The 16,821-nt window shown below is 36.3% G+C and overlaps 1 protein-coding gene across 6 annotated transcripts in view; it reads right to left on the reverse strand.

Moving 5' to 3' along the window:
• Positions 1–16,821, reverse strand: part of EPHA6 (EPH receptor A6) — a 529,992-nt gene that overhangs the window by 240,086 nt on the left and 273,085 nt on the right. For all 6 annotated transcript variants that reach the window (XM_052794417.1, XM_052794413.1, XM_052794416.1 and 3 more), the window contains exon 5: positions 13,846–14,181. In XM_052794417.1, the coding sequence (XP_052650377.1) occupies positions 13,846–14,181 (336 nt within the window). The remainder of the gene's footprint in view (positions 1–13,845; positions 14,182–16,821) is intronic.

Raw genomic sequence — 16,821 nt, forward strand, 5'->3', positions numbered from 1 at the left:
CTCATGGCATACTCCTTGAGAAACTGGCGTCTCGTGGCTTGGATAAGTGTACTCTTCACTGGGTGAAAAACGGGCTGGATGGCCAAGCCCAGAGGGTTGTGGTGAATGGGGTGAAATCCAGTTGGCGGTGGGTCACAAGTGGTGTTCCTCAGGGCTCAGTGTTGGGCCCTGTTCTGTTTAATATCTTTATCAATGATTTGGACGAGGGGATTTAGTGCACTCTCAGCAAGTTTGGAGACGACACCAAGTTGGGAGGCAGGGTCGATCTGCTTGAGGGTAGGGAGGCTCTACAGAGAGATCTGGACAGGCTGGATCGATGGGCTGAGGCCAGTTGTACAAAGTTCAACAAGGCCAAGTGCCGGGTCCTGCACTTCGGTCACGGCAACCCCATGCAGCGCTACAGGCTTGGGGAAGAGTGGCTGGAAAGCTGCCCGGCAGAGAAAGACCTGGGGGTGCTGGTTGACAGCCGGCTGAATATGAGCCAGCAGTGTGCCCAGGTGGTCAAGAAGGCCAACGGCATCCTGGCCTGCATCAGAAATAGTGTGGCCAGCAGGAGCAGGGAAGTGATTGTTCCCCTGTACTCGGCACTGGTGAGGCCGCACCTCGAGTGCTGTGTTCAGTTTTGGGCCCCTCACTACAGGAAAGACATTGAGGTGCTGGAGCGTGTCCGGAGAAGGGCAACCAAGCTGGTGAGGGGCCTTGAGCACAAGTCTTATGAGGAGCGGCTGAGGGAGCTGGGGCTGTTTAGTCCAGGGAAGAGGAGGCTGAGGGGAGACCTTATCGCTCTCTACAACTACCTGAAAGGGGGTTATAGTGAGGTGGGTGTTGGTCTCTTCTGTCAGGTGGCTGGAGATAGGATGAGAGGAAATGGCCTCAAGTTGAGGCAAGGGAGATTTAGGTTAGATATTAGGAAAAATTTTTTTACTGAGAGGGTTGTCAAACATTGGAATAGGCTGCCCAGGGAAGTGGTTGAGTCACCATCCCTGGAGGTATTCAAAAAGCACGTAGACGGGGTACTTCAGGACATGGTTTAGTGGGCATGGTTGATGGTTGGACTCGATGATCCTGAAGGTCTTTTCCAACCTAAATGATTCTATGATTCTACGATTCTATGATTACTGCCAACAAATCTGTGCTATTCTTGTTTCCTGTTGAAAATACTGCAATTCTTACAAGGACTATCTCATATTGCTTAAACTCAGAATAATCGAATCTTTTCATGCTTTAATGTCCAAACAGTATACTGTAATAACATTTACCCTTATTATATCTTTTTATCTTTAATTATTGTAAAGGTATCTAAACAAACTCAATAGATAAGCAGGAATTTCTAAGTAGAAAAAGAACAAAAAAGTAAAAACCCAAAATCTATAAGCTGACTTTTTTAATGCTTTAGGAAACAGAAAAATCTGGTCAAAACACCAGCCACCTAGTAATAAGGTTAAGAGTGTAAAGCTCGCAGTTTTGGGTGTTTCGCCTTATATCAAGAGATTAGAAGAACTTGTATAGCACACTGTGCTTAAATCATTTACTTTCACAGTTACTCCACACTTCTATCAGTGTACAAGATAATATGTGACCCCACATCCTTCTGAAATAAACGTTACTCTTCCAGTGAATTGTATTGATTAAGAAAGGACTAACAGCCTAGTTTGTAAAACAAGCCAGTTTCCATTAAGCATCTCAGTGACAGGGCAGTATTTTCAAAGGTGCTCAGTGAACTGCACCTCTCAGGGCTTTCCTTTCACTGAGATGCTTAATGAGACCCAAGTTCCCTGGAAAACCTGTCAGTCCTGCAGAAACCATGCACGCACTTTCCTTACTGTCTGTGTGTACTCCCTCACTCGGTGGAGCACCCACAGTGTGTATCGGTAACTGCGTAAGAGGTACCCAACTTCTTGTGGTTAAGGTCTTTATTTTCTACAGCTTCTAAATGTTCGTTGTATCACTACTTAATTCACAATACTCCACTGAGAAAATAGATTGTACATATATGAGGTACTTAAAACGTTTACCTGTCACTGCAAAAACTTAAACAGAAAGGTGGGAAGATAGTTTAAATATAAAGTAATAGAGTAAGGAATGGGGTGCATCTTATCTATGAACTTTTTTAAAGTGTTAGATAGTTTCAATGAAAATATCATTTTAGTGTTACATAGAAATGTAGCTCATGTATCAATCCAGTACATATAAAAATATTACAAAATTATTAAAATATTTCAACAAAGTAATATCATATTTTCTTATAGCAAACAGAAATACATTAACATATTAACATGTATTGAGTATTAGACTAATGAATCAGTGGCAAATCATTTTCACACTATACAGATACTAAAAGACAGTTTTTATAATATATAGATGCATAGAGAAAGAAAACTATATATAGTAAATATTATGCATTTTTATCCTTAAAATTATATTTAATTAAAGAAGAAATTCCAGATTGACATTTTAATTAATTTTAATCCTCCATCAACTGAGAGACTGAATAATAGTGATTTGCTCATAAAAACTGACACATATTCCACCCAATCAAATTATTTTTGAAGATGTTAGTCTTATTCTCCCTAAAACTGCATGAGAGACCCACATTTTTAATGTCTAACAATATAACCATCATCTTTAAATGGAAAAATGGAAAAATTAACAATATTTTATTCACACTGCTGCTTACAAGAGTTTAGATTTATTTTGTTTATGAGAATGTAAAGGTTATCTAGAAAGTTTATCCAGAATGCTACCATATATATGAATATGGAAAAGCAAGATCTGAACTGATCTTTCATGCAGTAGCCTGCCTTTTGGAATTGTTCACCACCCAGTATTGCGGCTAACATCTTGGGTGCTTACCTAGAAATGTCAGGCCATCTTTACAAACAAGTCATGTCACAGAGTAATGGTTATAACAGAAAAGCAAAAAATTTTAAAGGGGACGATAATGAAGCAAATGTGATGTTAGATAACTTGGAAAACAGATGAAGATACCCTGCAATATGTCCCTAAACCTGCACAGAACTGCACTGATACATACTTCGGAATGTGTTGTAAAAACATTACAATATCATGTTAATGCCTTACTAGTGTGTTTGGTGCAGGTGGCTCTATGGGATACAGAAGCTGTATGGGCCAAGGGTGGAGGTGTTGGGACACAACTTACTTTTACATCAGCTCCTATGGGTTGCAACATGAGAAACTATTCACAGTGAAATTTAGCTTCAAAGATCTCACAAACATCCCTTTGTTCATCTGAGATTAATCACTTTTTCAGTATTACAGTATGTTGCATGTAACAAAAGTTACCATTGAAACTGGCACCACTGAACCTGATTGTTTCAGGAAAAGGTACGGGAGATAAATGCAGATAAAACTATGCTCTTCTCCTAAAGATAATCTCCCAGCACCAAGGTAATATACACCAGGGAACTAAATAGAGCTCCGTCGTCACACATGTTCTCTGAAAAGGTACAGACTTTAATCTCCCATGCTGTCAACTTGCTTCTTTGACCATACAAAATTCACTTCCAAATACAAGCAAGCATTTTTAAAGATAAATAGTATTTAAGACCACATTAGAAAAATGTGATTTTCTCTATTTCTGCTCTCCAAAGATTTCACGTTCTAGACAGAGTTGCATTATTTATAAACTGAAATCAATACTTCCTGTGAATTGGCACAGAGGGATGCTAAATATCAGTTAAAATATTTTCCCTTTATTAGAATAAACCATATCTATGAATATGGCAATGAGATACCAAAAATTCACCTCATGTCTAATTAGTAAATGACATTTCTAGCTTGACAGAAAAATACATGAGTTGAGGGAAGAAGGCAGACTCATACCTTCTCTATTGTTGATAGACCATAGCCCATCATCCTTGAACTATAGACTGAATTTACTGAATCCCATCACTCCATTACTCTACCCAGCAAAAAATTTTTGTTTTAGTTCTCATTGATCTTCAATTACAGGATAAAAAGAATTGTTAGATAATTTTAGGAGAACAATCTAATTTTGAAAAATGGAGCTTAGAGTTTAATATTATGTATATATGAACAAGTCATTGGAATCAGACAATTTGTTTTCCAGATTTAAGTTAATATAATAAAATGATCATTTATTTCTAAACTGTAAAATACAGCACTGGAAACTGCCTGAACAACTTGTCAGTAACTTATGGGACCATGCATCAGCTGTTCGCAATGCATAACAAGTTAGAATTTATGTCACTTAGATAATGCACATTAATCTCTAAACACTTCAATACAATTATAGATCAAGCACATGATTTAGAAGCTGCTGCATGTATTATTTAAAACAATATGGAAAACACAACTTTAAAAAAATAACTTTATATTCAGACAGAATAAGCACAAAGAAAATTCTTGCAAATGTAGATTAGTTCAATGAAAAATTAGATTTAATTAACACTGGAACAATTATAGGGCTTGCCATTAACTTCAGCAGAAAAGCTGTGACTAGTTATCCAAGTACTGTGAATGAAGGCAAAAGAACTAAGCAAGAGTTGAGGAGACAACAGGAGTGTTCAGGAAACATTAGCTGAGCCAGGCCTCCCTTGCTTTTTATCCAGTGGGACATCCGTAACTGACTTCCAGTGAAACAGCTTTGGGACATTAGATCTAATTTTGCAATTAAGCGATTTCTTGTAAATATTTGCTTTAATATTTCAGTTTTCAAATACTGAGTAGTTTAGTGTACAAGCTAACATTGTTATTCCAAGAAAGAGATATGGTGATCAAATTGGTGTAATTTGCTGAATAGATTTTTTTTAAAATTATTAAATTTAATATGTTTTTAAGTTTATTTTTTATATTATAAATTCTTTTATTCACATGCCTCTTCCTTTCACTCATGTTTTCCTTGGGAATGGTTCTGTGTATCACCTTCCTTCTCCTTTTGGCTATCAAGTTTCTACATGTAGACAGCAAAATCAGGCACTTTTATCTGATGCACTGTTTGCTAAATTCCATGTTACTTTAATAAGTGAAAACAACCAAGACAAAATACTCTGAATAGTTAGTCCTTCACAGAATTAGTTGCACTCAGTCCAGAGGGTCAACAAAGTATGAAACTGATTTTAAATGGTTTTATTGAAAAAGTCCACTTTAGAGCCTGTAGCAATGTCTTGAATATCTGATAATATTCCTGCTTAAGTGAAGGTTTTAAAGAAAGTCTTAAATGAGGATAAATAAAGAAAAAGATGCATATTTAATATGCAAAAATCAATTCTCAATGGAAACCAGAGATTGCATGCTAGACAGAAAACAGATTTAGCAGATCAAGAGTGTCTTTTTTTTCCTTCTTTTGCTCTTGGCCAACCAATACACCGGCCAATCTTGACATTGGTTGTCACCCCCCGCACCTTATCTCTGTCACACTAGAATTCAGACTAGAATATGAAAGCTCACTTATGACAGGGGTTGTTAAAGGCAAGATGCATTCCCAAACTAAATATTAAGTGTGCATATCCCAGCTAGTATAATCTTTCCAGAGGAGCAACCTTTATTATTTGTTCATTGGAGACCCAGTATAAATTTTACCACAGTGGGAAAACATTTAAATATGTAACATGGATACGAAGATAGTAAACAGATGTCTCTCATTGGTAGGCCAGGCAGAAAAAGGTGAAAGCATGTTATTAGAAATATTACCTTGAAGCTAACAGAATTGTAAAATAAATAGACTTCTGAAGCTTAGGAAACTATGTAATTTTGAGTCTGCACTCAAGCTTATTCCAATGTGCACAACTTAATGCCATTATTGTATATAAATGAAAACTATTTCCAAACAGTGAGCCTAAGGCAAATGCATATGGAAGAGTCACAGAAGTGGAAGGAGAAGGGTTGTTGAGTGTAATGAAGAAACTACATTTTAAGAAGCAAATGAATCGGAGCAACCTGCTACTGACATAATTGCTTTAAAGACCCTATAGCAAACATCAGCAGAATTGGTTTGTAATTTACCATGTCCTTCATTTTGAACATGCTCCCTAAAGGTTTGTGTGAAAGTCATGACATCTACAAACACAATTTATTTCAGATTGACTAGCTGTGATGAATGTCTTCCTTTACTATCCTTGACCAAAATCACTCCTCTTGCCAAGAATGCAACAGAAGTCTTCATTTTACTTGTCATATACTGGGAACACCAGAGTTGTGGTTGGTTTTGGTGGGTTTTTTTGTGGTTTGTTTTTTTGTTTTATTTTATTCTGTTTTAATGAAATAGCTTTCAGAAATGTTTAGGTAGGCTTTGAAAACAGAAGGTTCCTAGTGTAACTTTCAAGAATTTTGTAAACTGGTCAATTAACATTTGTGGCAGATATTTCCAATTACTTAATTCACCAGTTTATATCTGAAATATCTTGTACCCTACCTTGGCTAGAATACTCAATAATGATTATTCTAGCTATATATCATTCATTGTGAGAGGTTCCAGCTAATTGAAATGTGCTTGATTATCCTAACATGGTTCTTAGCTGAATGGTGTGCAGATAGCACCAATAAGCTTATTTAACATTCTTGTTTAAAATCACCAAAGTTGGTAAATAAATATCTCATTCTTAGGGGGCTTAATCGTGTGCTGAATGCCTTTCAGCAGCTACTGACTACAACAGGAACAAACAAAATAAAGGCATATTTCTTATTCCAGTGCTGTATGCCTACCAATTTATTTGTAACAATTATTTTACATTTTCCTCCACAAAGATCACTTTTACAAATTGAAATAAACTATTATTATTAAATAGACAATTGTTGCAGCATTTGGACACAGTATTTTAATGACTACAACTTAAATCAGAAACTTGTTGAAAATGCATGACAAACAAATTGCCAATGGTTATAAATAATAGTGTGCTGAGCAATGAAAGAAACTATTACAAAAGCTGAAAGACCACATTGGTAAATATATTATGGGAAAAATACTTTACAGTATTGATTAACCTTTTTCCCCTCCTCCTTCAAACTAGAGTTTCATTTTGTTCTCTTCGTATTGCATAACTTAGAGAAACATATCTTGAAGCTATGCATAGTCTGACTAGCTTAGTGCATAATATTGGTGAATAAGAAATGAAAGTAAATGGAATCAGGCTGACTTTTGCTGTATTAAAGAAATGGCTGATCATCAATATCTGCCAGCAGAAAAAGAACGTATTTGTTAAATAAAATTTGTAAGTATTTAAAAAATCTTCAGGATATAAATCAAGATTGTTTTAAAAGCCATTTTTCACCTATGATTACTGTGTAGTAATTGGTCATATGTGTAAAGAAACATCAGCAAAAAGTAGTCTAAATGTACAGAGGTGACCAGTAGATGAAAATCTGTGGGTAACAACTATGCTGCACAAAGACCTTGCCTCAAAACTTTGAATTCTGGCAGACCTGAAGAGTATTCAACAAAATGTTAGTTGAAGAAGTCTGAGAATTGAGATTTAGCATTTTTGCCTTGTGGTTTTCCTTCCAACTGTAAATGCTTAATTTATATACACACTGACATAAATATGCATATACATTCATATAGTTTAACAGACTGGCCTGAATATTCATTGCATAATGCTGAATACCTTTTTAAAATGTATTGTTCAAAAGTGACTTAAAATAGGGAGTACGTCTCAAACTTTTTTTTTGTGTTAGTAATCCCTCTTACTATCTTCATGTCACATTCAGTATGGACATTTACGGACTGTCCCTAGCCAGTAACTAATGAGTTGATATTTCTCTCCAAATTTTTCACATAAATAGCACCAGCAGCACTGTTCTGCACTGCTCCCATGACAGTACAGGGCTTGGTAGAACTATCAATACAGCTGTAGGTGTCAGGTAAACAAATGCCATAAATTTCTTATTTATTGTTGTCTATGAAAATTTCATGATCTTTCTTTCATGTGGCTTGAGCTCTGGCAATTTCTGATGGAGGTTGTTTTGTGACTGTTTCATAACAGGCTTTTATGCAACCTGCTATTCCATTTCAACAGTGATTAGAAATAGCTGTTCCTTTAGATTTGTAAACCATTAACATAAACAGTTTGGAAGATGGTTCAAAGGGCTTCATCATGTCATTATAAAAAGAGTTTTCTTGACTTTAAAGTTACAAAGGACAATTGCAGCTGTAGAGATTTGAGACTCAGGGGAAAAAAAAAGGAAAGCTGACTTTTGATTAGGGTGAAAGTCAGATGCTACTATAGGAAGCAACTTAGGATGAGTGAACAGGGAACTACCCTGCCACCCCAGTGAGCACCCTGAAACTATACTGTCATCAGCCAGAAGGATTAATCATGACAAACTGTCCTGGCAGTGTCACTGAGACGCTTTTCTGACACTCAGATAAGGCTCTCAACTTATACCATCTGGATTGTTATTATAATGCTATATGCCATTAATTCATGGTGATACGGTCATGTTTATTCCTGGAAGAGACACTGAAATCCGTCTGTGCATTCGTCAGTTCCCACAGCTCTAAGAGAGTGATAAGAGGTTGCTGTTGCTACAGACCATCCACACTGGGCTACAAATATGTCTGAGGACCCACCTGTACTAGCAACAATGAATTGGCCATAACTTACTTGGAAAAAGAATTAGATGAAAGGCAATCCCTTTCAGACACTGGCAAGATGTTACCATCAGATTAGGAAACATCACCTAGGATATATCTGCCAATGACCCACATAAAATAAAATGTATTAGACAAAGGAATCCTGCCAGATTTGTGGTTTCAGTCTGCCTGAAAACCTCAGCTAGTCACAGGCTCCCAACACTAGACAGACAGAGCAAAACTAGACAGGCCTTTAATATAGTGATAGGGTGTGTGCCCAGACAGAGCGAAGTCTCTCATGACTCAAACTTTGTCCACTGGTAGCAGGTCTTTGATGTCATGGAGACCAGAGTCACTCACAAACTGCAGAACTGAGGAGGGAGAAAACAAGATTTCTGGGATGCAATGGCACAAGGAGTATTTCTCTAGTGTAAACTTTCCATCAAGGCAGGAAAGACATGTGGAAGGAGCCCACGAAGGGAACGATGCCCGCGAAGAGTCCCACGGCTAAACTATGATTCTAGGAGAGCTAACTGCTGTGGGACTTGCCGGCAAAAGGTGAGCTGGGGGCTGCCAGCATGGAGTCCCACAGGAGGGATATGATGCAGTGAAGATGCAGACCAGACAATGAGGAAACTACTCTGTCAGAGAAACACTATAGCTACGGAGTGCCACTCCTCAGTGATGCAGTTGAAATGGTGGACTGAAATGGAGCAGGCCACTACCCGCCTGTATAATCGTGTACTCAGGATATGTCTCATGACTCTACTCCCACTCTCCATAGTGCAATGTTAAAAACCCCTCTGTTCTCAAGGAATAGAACTTATGAATGCCCACTGAGTGAATGTGTATGTGGACATTATTATTTGGATATAGGAACTATTATTTTAAGTTCTGTTTTGCTTAATTATTCATTATTTATTACTTTAATTATGCATGAAAAGCCTCAAGTACTTCTCAATTTTCTTTAGGCAATGCAGACTCTAAGGCATGCTAAGGAAGTTATATAGTGAGGTGTCTCTTCCTTCCATTAGTCATAAGAGAAACATAAATTACAATTCAGCATATAATTCTCTGCTTCTTCACACAATGATTTAAAGTCGATTGAGTACAATTACTTCAAACTCAGCATATTTATGGCTGTATAAAACTTTCTCGCTCCCATAAAGAAAAGGCATCCAGGCACTTTTCTGAACAACAGTATTGTTAAACATTTTTTGATGAGGCTTTTTTTGAAAACATGTTTTACCTTTCAGTTGTTTACAAATTACTTTAGCAGTGATTTGGGAAAGCACTTAATATGTGCTAATGTTCTTCCTTGAACAGGGACTTGGCTTAAGTGCTTTTCTGAGCAGAATTTCCATTTATCTGAATTGAAGGTAGGGATTATTTTGATATCTCAAAACATTCTGAAACAAAGCTACACAAGAGTAGCATATAGCTCACTTCCCTCATCTCTCCATCTACAATATCTACGCTTCCTAACACATCCCTACCCCATCCTTGTTTGCCACACTTGCTGGACAAGACACAGCACATGCTGTGATCATGCAGGAACTACACATATTCTTTCTTTACTGACTAGCCAACAGACATGTTAAGTGGTTGGTCAGATGGCGTCTCTCGTCCAGTAAGCTAGCCTTACATAGCTGAACCTTTCTTTTCAACTTGCAGACCCAACTAATAGCTTGGTGACTCTAAGTGGTCATTTTTCACACTTCTGTGGAGAGAACATAATACCTGTGAAATCTTTTTCTCTGTTATTGAATTCGTGTTGGCTAATGGGTTCACAGTTCTTTACGGTGCTTGACAGCCAATGTGACCACAGAAACTGTTTCCTTATGAAGCCCGGGGAAAATAAACAAAAAAAAGGATATTGAATTTATGAATACTTGTACAAAATTAATAACTAAAAAAGTCATGAATGCTACCAAGTTCATTTTATATGACTTACATTAATGTTAGTAATTTTTTTTCAGTATTTGATCAGGTCTGGTAATGCTTTAGTCATCAAATCGCAGGGAGGTATGCGGGATGCAGTTTGGAAAGCCTTTTCAAAGTGTTACTTTCCTTTAGTCTGCTTCTTGTCATTGTTAAAGTTGAGCAGTGTACTTGTTGATGCTGGTGATTGCATCAGGAGGCAGTTAAGATTTTAATATTAGTTGTGGTAGAGCTCCGTGCATAAAGATGAGCCTTAATCACTTTTGAATTAGTTCACTTCTCCTGTCAGCAAATATTCTCCCTCTTTGATGCTCTCAGACTACTCTACTCACTAACTGTAGTAGAATACAATTCTTCAGTTTCTATGCATGCTCAAGGTACTCTTCATTGCATTACTTTATTGAGGAAAATGCCAACAGTAGTATCTTCTCCAAAAAGAGAGAAAAAGCCCTGAAGAACAAACAAATAATTTTGCATGTTTAAAGAAGAATCTGTTAATTTCACATAAACCATCAAAAAGAAGGGGCCACTAGAGGGAAGTAAATCCAATATGCTCAAAGAAAATAAAATGCTAGCTCCTTAGCTATTGTAAAGTATTGTAGCTAACAGAAGGGTCTAGGTTTACAATAGCTGAAGACATTGTTCTATATTCTTTACAAAAATATGACAACTGAATAAAACAATTTATATATTTATAAAGAGGTCTAGTACTTCATAAAATGTGTATACCAAAAACATTAAAACAGTATGTATGGAAAGATTACGCATGAAAAGGTAGTATGAACATGGAATAAATATATTGTGTAGGTATAATTTATTATAGATCTAGATCTTTCATATTAGACACACATCAAAGGAGAGAAATTGTTTTAAACCAATATGTTTGGACTTCTGGTAACGCAGCCCTTGTACACATTAAGATATTTTTGGTTTGTTGTCACATCATGCATATAATCTTGGATCTTTGTTTTATATGAACGTGTGCACAAACCTGCAACACCATGCAATAAGTACTGGCCATTTCAGTATAATTAAGATTGTAAGGAAAGACTGTAACAGTGAATTTACTGTTTGGTGGTGTAGCTAGGAAAAGAAATGCAATATAAAGGTGATTATTTAGTATTTTTGGTAAATATGGCAAAAGCAAAACTATAAATTGTTTACTAATAGCTGGCTAACAATAAAAATAAAAAAGTCACTAATCCTTTTATCTGAGAACTTCCATGTAATTTATAAACATTAATAAAATCCCTGTAATGTTCTGAAGCTTTAGTTCTACAGCTTCCTTTTCTGAGGTTAGATAACCTAGCTTTCTCTGTATCACTTCTTATTTATGACTAAAAGTAACTCACAAAAATGTTTATTGTCCTCTCAATAATTTCCATCAATGAAAATGCCATTAATTTTCTTCAATATTTCCTATGACACTATCTTTCTCTCTAAATATACAGTTACCGTGCTTATGATTTTAAACAACTACACAGTTTGTAAGCCTACAAAAATAGTTTTATCTTTATAACTACATTTTATAGATGCCTCCATTTCATTTATTACAATGCTTTCTCCTGCAAAGGTGTCTTTTTCTATCCAAATAAATTGACAGATATTCTGGAAATCTGGTCTTAAATTCTCTGAAGCCCTTCCAACAGCATTTTTAGTAATGTAAGAATTATTACAGCGAATGCAAGCACTCTACACTCTAGAGTTTACTGTCAGTGTGTCACAAATTATCAAAACATTGGTCTTTCCCCTCCTTTGAGTAAACTGCAGTGAAAATCTATATCCTTAAACCAGGAACAGACAACAGCAAAAGACATACTTTTTACAAGCCCACCACTTAAATACACATCACAAGCTATGTTCACAGAACTGTTAGCCAGTTTAAAAACAAACTGTATCTCTGGTGACCTCCACTTGTGCATGCTTGGTGCCTTGCATTTAGTACCATATAACAAAACATCTAAAAATAAGCAGACATAGGGGTAGTTTCTGGCACCATGTTTTTTGCCTTTAATGAGAAAGGAAAAGAGATACAGGTTTGCAACATGATAGGTACCCTAAGAGCTTAAGGGAATTCTCAGAGCAAGGCATGTATCATTAGGCATCTTATGTAATTAGCCTTTCTGTTACCATCATCACATGAACGGTGAGTGAGTAGTTTTCGTGCTTTTTCTAATCCATTTTCATGAATATTATTAGTATTACCATCATTGTCATTATCATCATCATCATCACAGCAAGCTGTTAATTTTTGTATGCCCAAAGGCAAACAAGTCATTACTTACTCATCAACAAAACTACTTGTCCCACATACACAGGTAAGAAGATTTTTGCTAGGCTGATCAGTAAAGAACCCAGGGCCTTCCTACAAGTGGAACATAACAGGGTCCTCCTGAACATTAGCACTTTTACTAAATACTTTCATATTATCAAAGGCCTTCTACTCAAAACAGTAGTGTTGCCAGTTCGGTTCCTGTTCTACATTAAACGCTTCAGCTACAGTTGCAATGTCACTGCACAGTAGGTGAAAAACATTTCTGGAACAAATATCAGCAAGGGATAATTTTGAAATAACCTTCTCATCTACAGTAACACAAGCCAGAAGATAACACTGCTATATAGATTACTTTGTTGGTAACCCATGATGCTGTTTCCTGGCATAGTAAGTATTTCTAAAGATGGAAGAGGAAAAAGTTGCAGAAGTAAACAAAAATATAGGGCTGTTTTCGTTTCCACGTTTCTCATAAAGGTTGACCTTGAACATGAATCTGAACTGAAATGGGGGGAAGAAAAAGCTCAAAAACAATAATGCAAAGTGGGCAATTAAAGGAAAAAGTCTGTTAGGATACCTCACCTAAAGAAATGGCTCATACAAATGTTGAAATATCTTACAGTGAAGCATGCCTGATTAGTACTATGAAACATGGATATTAAAGGAAGCAAGTTCACTTTCATTTCACCTTTGGATTGTGAAATTGTAATGGATAACCTGTGGTGGTTTCCTCTTTCAAAACTGAAATCATAAGGAAAGACTTGGAAAAGCACCAGATGCAGACTCCGGTTCCAATGAACCACTGATACAGTTAGTCTCAGGTAGTTAAAGCTTGCACTTAATTTTAAACAGGAGGTATGTTTTTGTGCCCTGTGTAATGAGGTCAAGGGCCAACTGCCAAAAGCATTTAATGCCCTCATCAGCAGAAGCTGGAAGTCCTCACCAAAAGCAGTCAAAAACATTTAACAATCTGCAAAACACCCTAGCTTGCTGACCAAGACTTCCAAGAAACAAAATGAACCCCCTAATAAGCGCATAGATGACAGGAGCACAGTAACAGACACGCAGTGCTGGGACTTACCATCTTGGTCTGTGGTAACTGTGATAGCTGTGAACTGCTTGGGAGAGAAACTCAGCTCCGAGACCCCATTTGTGGCTTCTATTTCAAAGGTGTAGTTCACATGCGACACAAAGTCAAGCACTGTCACAGAGGAGTTGATGAGACCTGTGTGCCTGGGGATGAAACGGATACCTCCCCCACAAATCTCACATTGGCTGGCATCTGACCCGCATTTCTTACAGATGACACTGTAAGTGAGATCTTTTCTTCCTCCAGTATCACTCGGGGGGCTCCATTCCAACATGAGAGCTGTTTCATTAATGTTAAAAATCACATTCCTCGGAGCAGAAGGTGGCCCTGCAGAGAAGGAGGGGAAAGCCTTTTAAGTGACAGTTGTCTATTTTGAAGAAAAAAAAACATGAAAAAACATATTAGCCTTAAGGCAATTATTTGCAAATAGAAGCTAAAAGAGTTATGTTTCATTAACAAATTCAATGTAAAAATTAAAAATTATCTAAATACTTACTACCCTTAAAAATTAAGCAGGAATAATAAATGGGTGAGATCATAAAAAGTTGAATAATCTAAATAAATTACAATTAATTCAGAAATAATTTAAGGCAACATAAAAATGACTTGGGAATGTCAAACCTAGACTTGATAATACAAATTTGCACTAAATACCTCTTGATCTTGTGGGACACTGAGGTAGACCTTAACCACAAAATTTATTTCCTTATTTTACGCCTAGTAATGTAGGCTTTTCTGAATGCTTATAATCTCTGATGTTTTTTAAGAGTCAAATTGAAAAATAAATAAATAACAGCTTTGGAATAACTAAAAGAGCTAAAATTGTTTGTATTAGTTCTTTAGTGCCAGATATTTTTTCTATCCTTCACTGCTTATCCCCAGGGATTTCTTTGCTGCTGTTCATTAACAGAGTTAGGTGGCAACAGGCCAAGACTATTAGGCACAAGAGACAGTTTACAAGTTTTTTTCTTTCCCACCCGGCATCTCATCAGCATCAGTATAACAGTGAAGACATCAACCTTGCAAGTTAAAGGTCTAAAAGGATGGCCGCAAAGCAGGAGAAAAAATAATTCTTGAAGACTGTGTGGAGGGATGCAAAGATAGCAGCAGCAGGCAGAGTATAGGAAAGCTCTCAGCTAGCCAGCAGGTGGTAAAGCTCTCCATGTACTGTCAGATGAACCATGAGTGACCCGTTTCCCCTGGATCCCACAATAGTCAAGGTATGTCCAACAAGTTTTAAGCTGTTATGCTGACTTACTGTGTAGGATCACATGTAAATCATTTGAGGCTTTATATATCGGCTCCACAGTCTGATAGAAGAACTTTACCACCTAGTGATTTTTCAGATAGAAATTAATGAAGAGTGAAGGAAAGGCAGAAATTGTTAAAGGAAGTCTGAATTATCTTATCTCCATTTCTTATTATATTCTTCCACTTAACATATTTCAACCAAGCACTTACAGACACATGGCTTTCAAAAACAATTTGTATATAGTCCCAAAATATGCTAATAAAAATTATGTAAGAAACAGATTTGGCAAAATGCAAGGCCTTATACTCCATGTAACATGATTGTGGTAAACTCAGCTGGTGATCTCTGGGGTTTTTTGAGCTGAATGAGTTGAATAAGCATTTTATTACCAGCTCTCAACATAAATTTACAGTGCACATGGATTGCTTAGCCAATGGTTAGCAGAACTTTGAAAACTTTCAGCTTGCTTTGCAGTTTTTCATGATTTATATAACTTGTCAGCAAGATTTAAGTACACAGTTTTGATTGAGATACTGTTCAAACTTTGAGTGAGCTTTTCATTATTTCAGGGCCTCTTAAGCAGACTGAAAGACTGCGTGAAACATTTGCAAATGACATCAGCTAATTTTTACACAGAGTGTATTTCACCCAACAAATTGACTGGCACCATAAATCTGAGAAGGTCAGATAATTAAAATCTCATAATGTCCTTTATAAAAACTTTAAGAGAATGAGAGAAGAACTAAACAAACAAATGAACAAAAATACTGATCAACACTCTTGTAAATTCCAGTTCTACAACTTGTAGCATGAGGGCAAGACCTTGTGCCCAAACGATGGTCAGATAAATGGTCAGAACTTTGCATTAGGAAGGAAAACAAAATATCAAAGCTCCTCCTAACATTTCATACATAAATCAGTATCTCAAATCTCAGCCCCCCCCAAATTAAAGATATAATTTTTTCTAATCATTCAATTCCATTATTTCTTTTTTCCTTAAGATCTGCAATTACTACAGCACTGATACACTGATTCGATTTTCAAACTTTTAGCTATTTATTTGACCAAACAAAATGTAGCGATTTAGAAAATCAAGCCCATGAGTGGTTCTGAAATATGCACCTCCATCTGAAATAAATCCATTTATTCAAGTTCTTAATTCTTGAATATTACCCTGAATACTAAAATGGACTATACTTTAACAGAAAACATTGCTATATCTTACATTTTACTAATAAGCTATACAGTAGTAAAGATGTATACAGTTTTACCTATACATAGGACCAAGAATGAATACTAACTTTAATGAATGAAAGAGGCAATAATAGTTGCAGAGAAAAAAGTCACTATTCACCAACATTTGTAATTTTTAAGTGATGCTATTTGTTTACTTATGTGCCATAAATGTGGGTATAAAAGCTGGAATGCTTGTAAAGAGAAAAAAGTTTGGTGTTGGAGGGATAATGTGAACTAATAAATGTTAAGGTTTTCTGTGAACTATAGTTGAACATTTGAGTTGCTTTTTTCTTTCTGGTATTTATTTGCAACTTTAAATAACTGAGACTATGTTTTCATTAAAATGATTTTTGCCTTAAAGTAAATGATGAGCTAGCTGCTGGATTTCAAGCACTTGATATTTGGAAGTGTTATATAGCTTTGCATTTTTCTAGTGGACAAGAAAGTTGAAAATATTTTGAATGTGTGAGTATTTATTC

The sequence above is a fragment of the Harpia harpyja genome, chromosome 8 (assembly GCF_026419915.1).
Source record: "Harpia harpyja isolate bHarHar1 chromosome 8, bHarHar1 primary haplotype, whole genome shotgun sequence".
Classification (NCBI taxonomy): Eukaryota; Metazoa; Chordata; class Aves; order Accipitriformes; family Accipitridae; genus Harpia; species Harpia harpyja.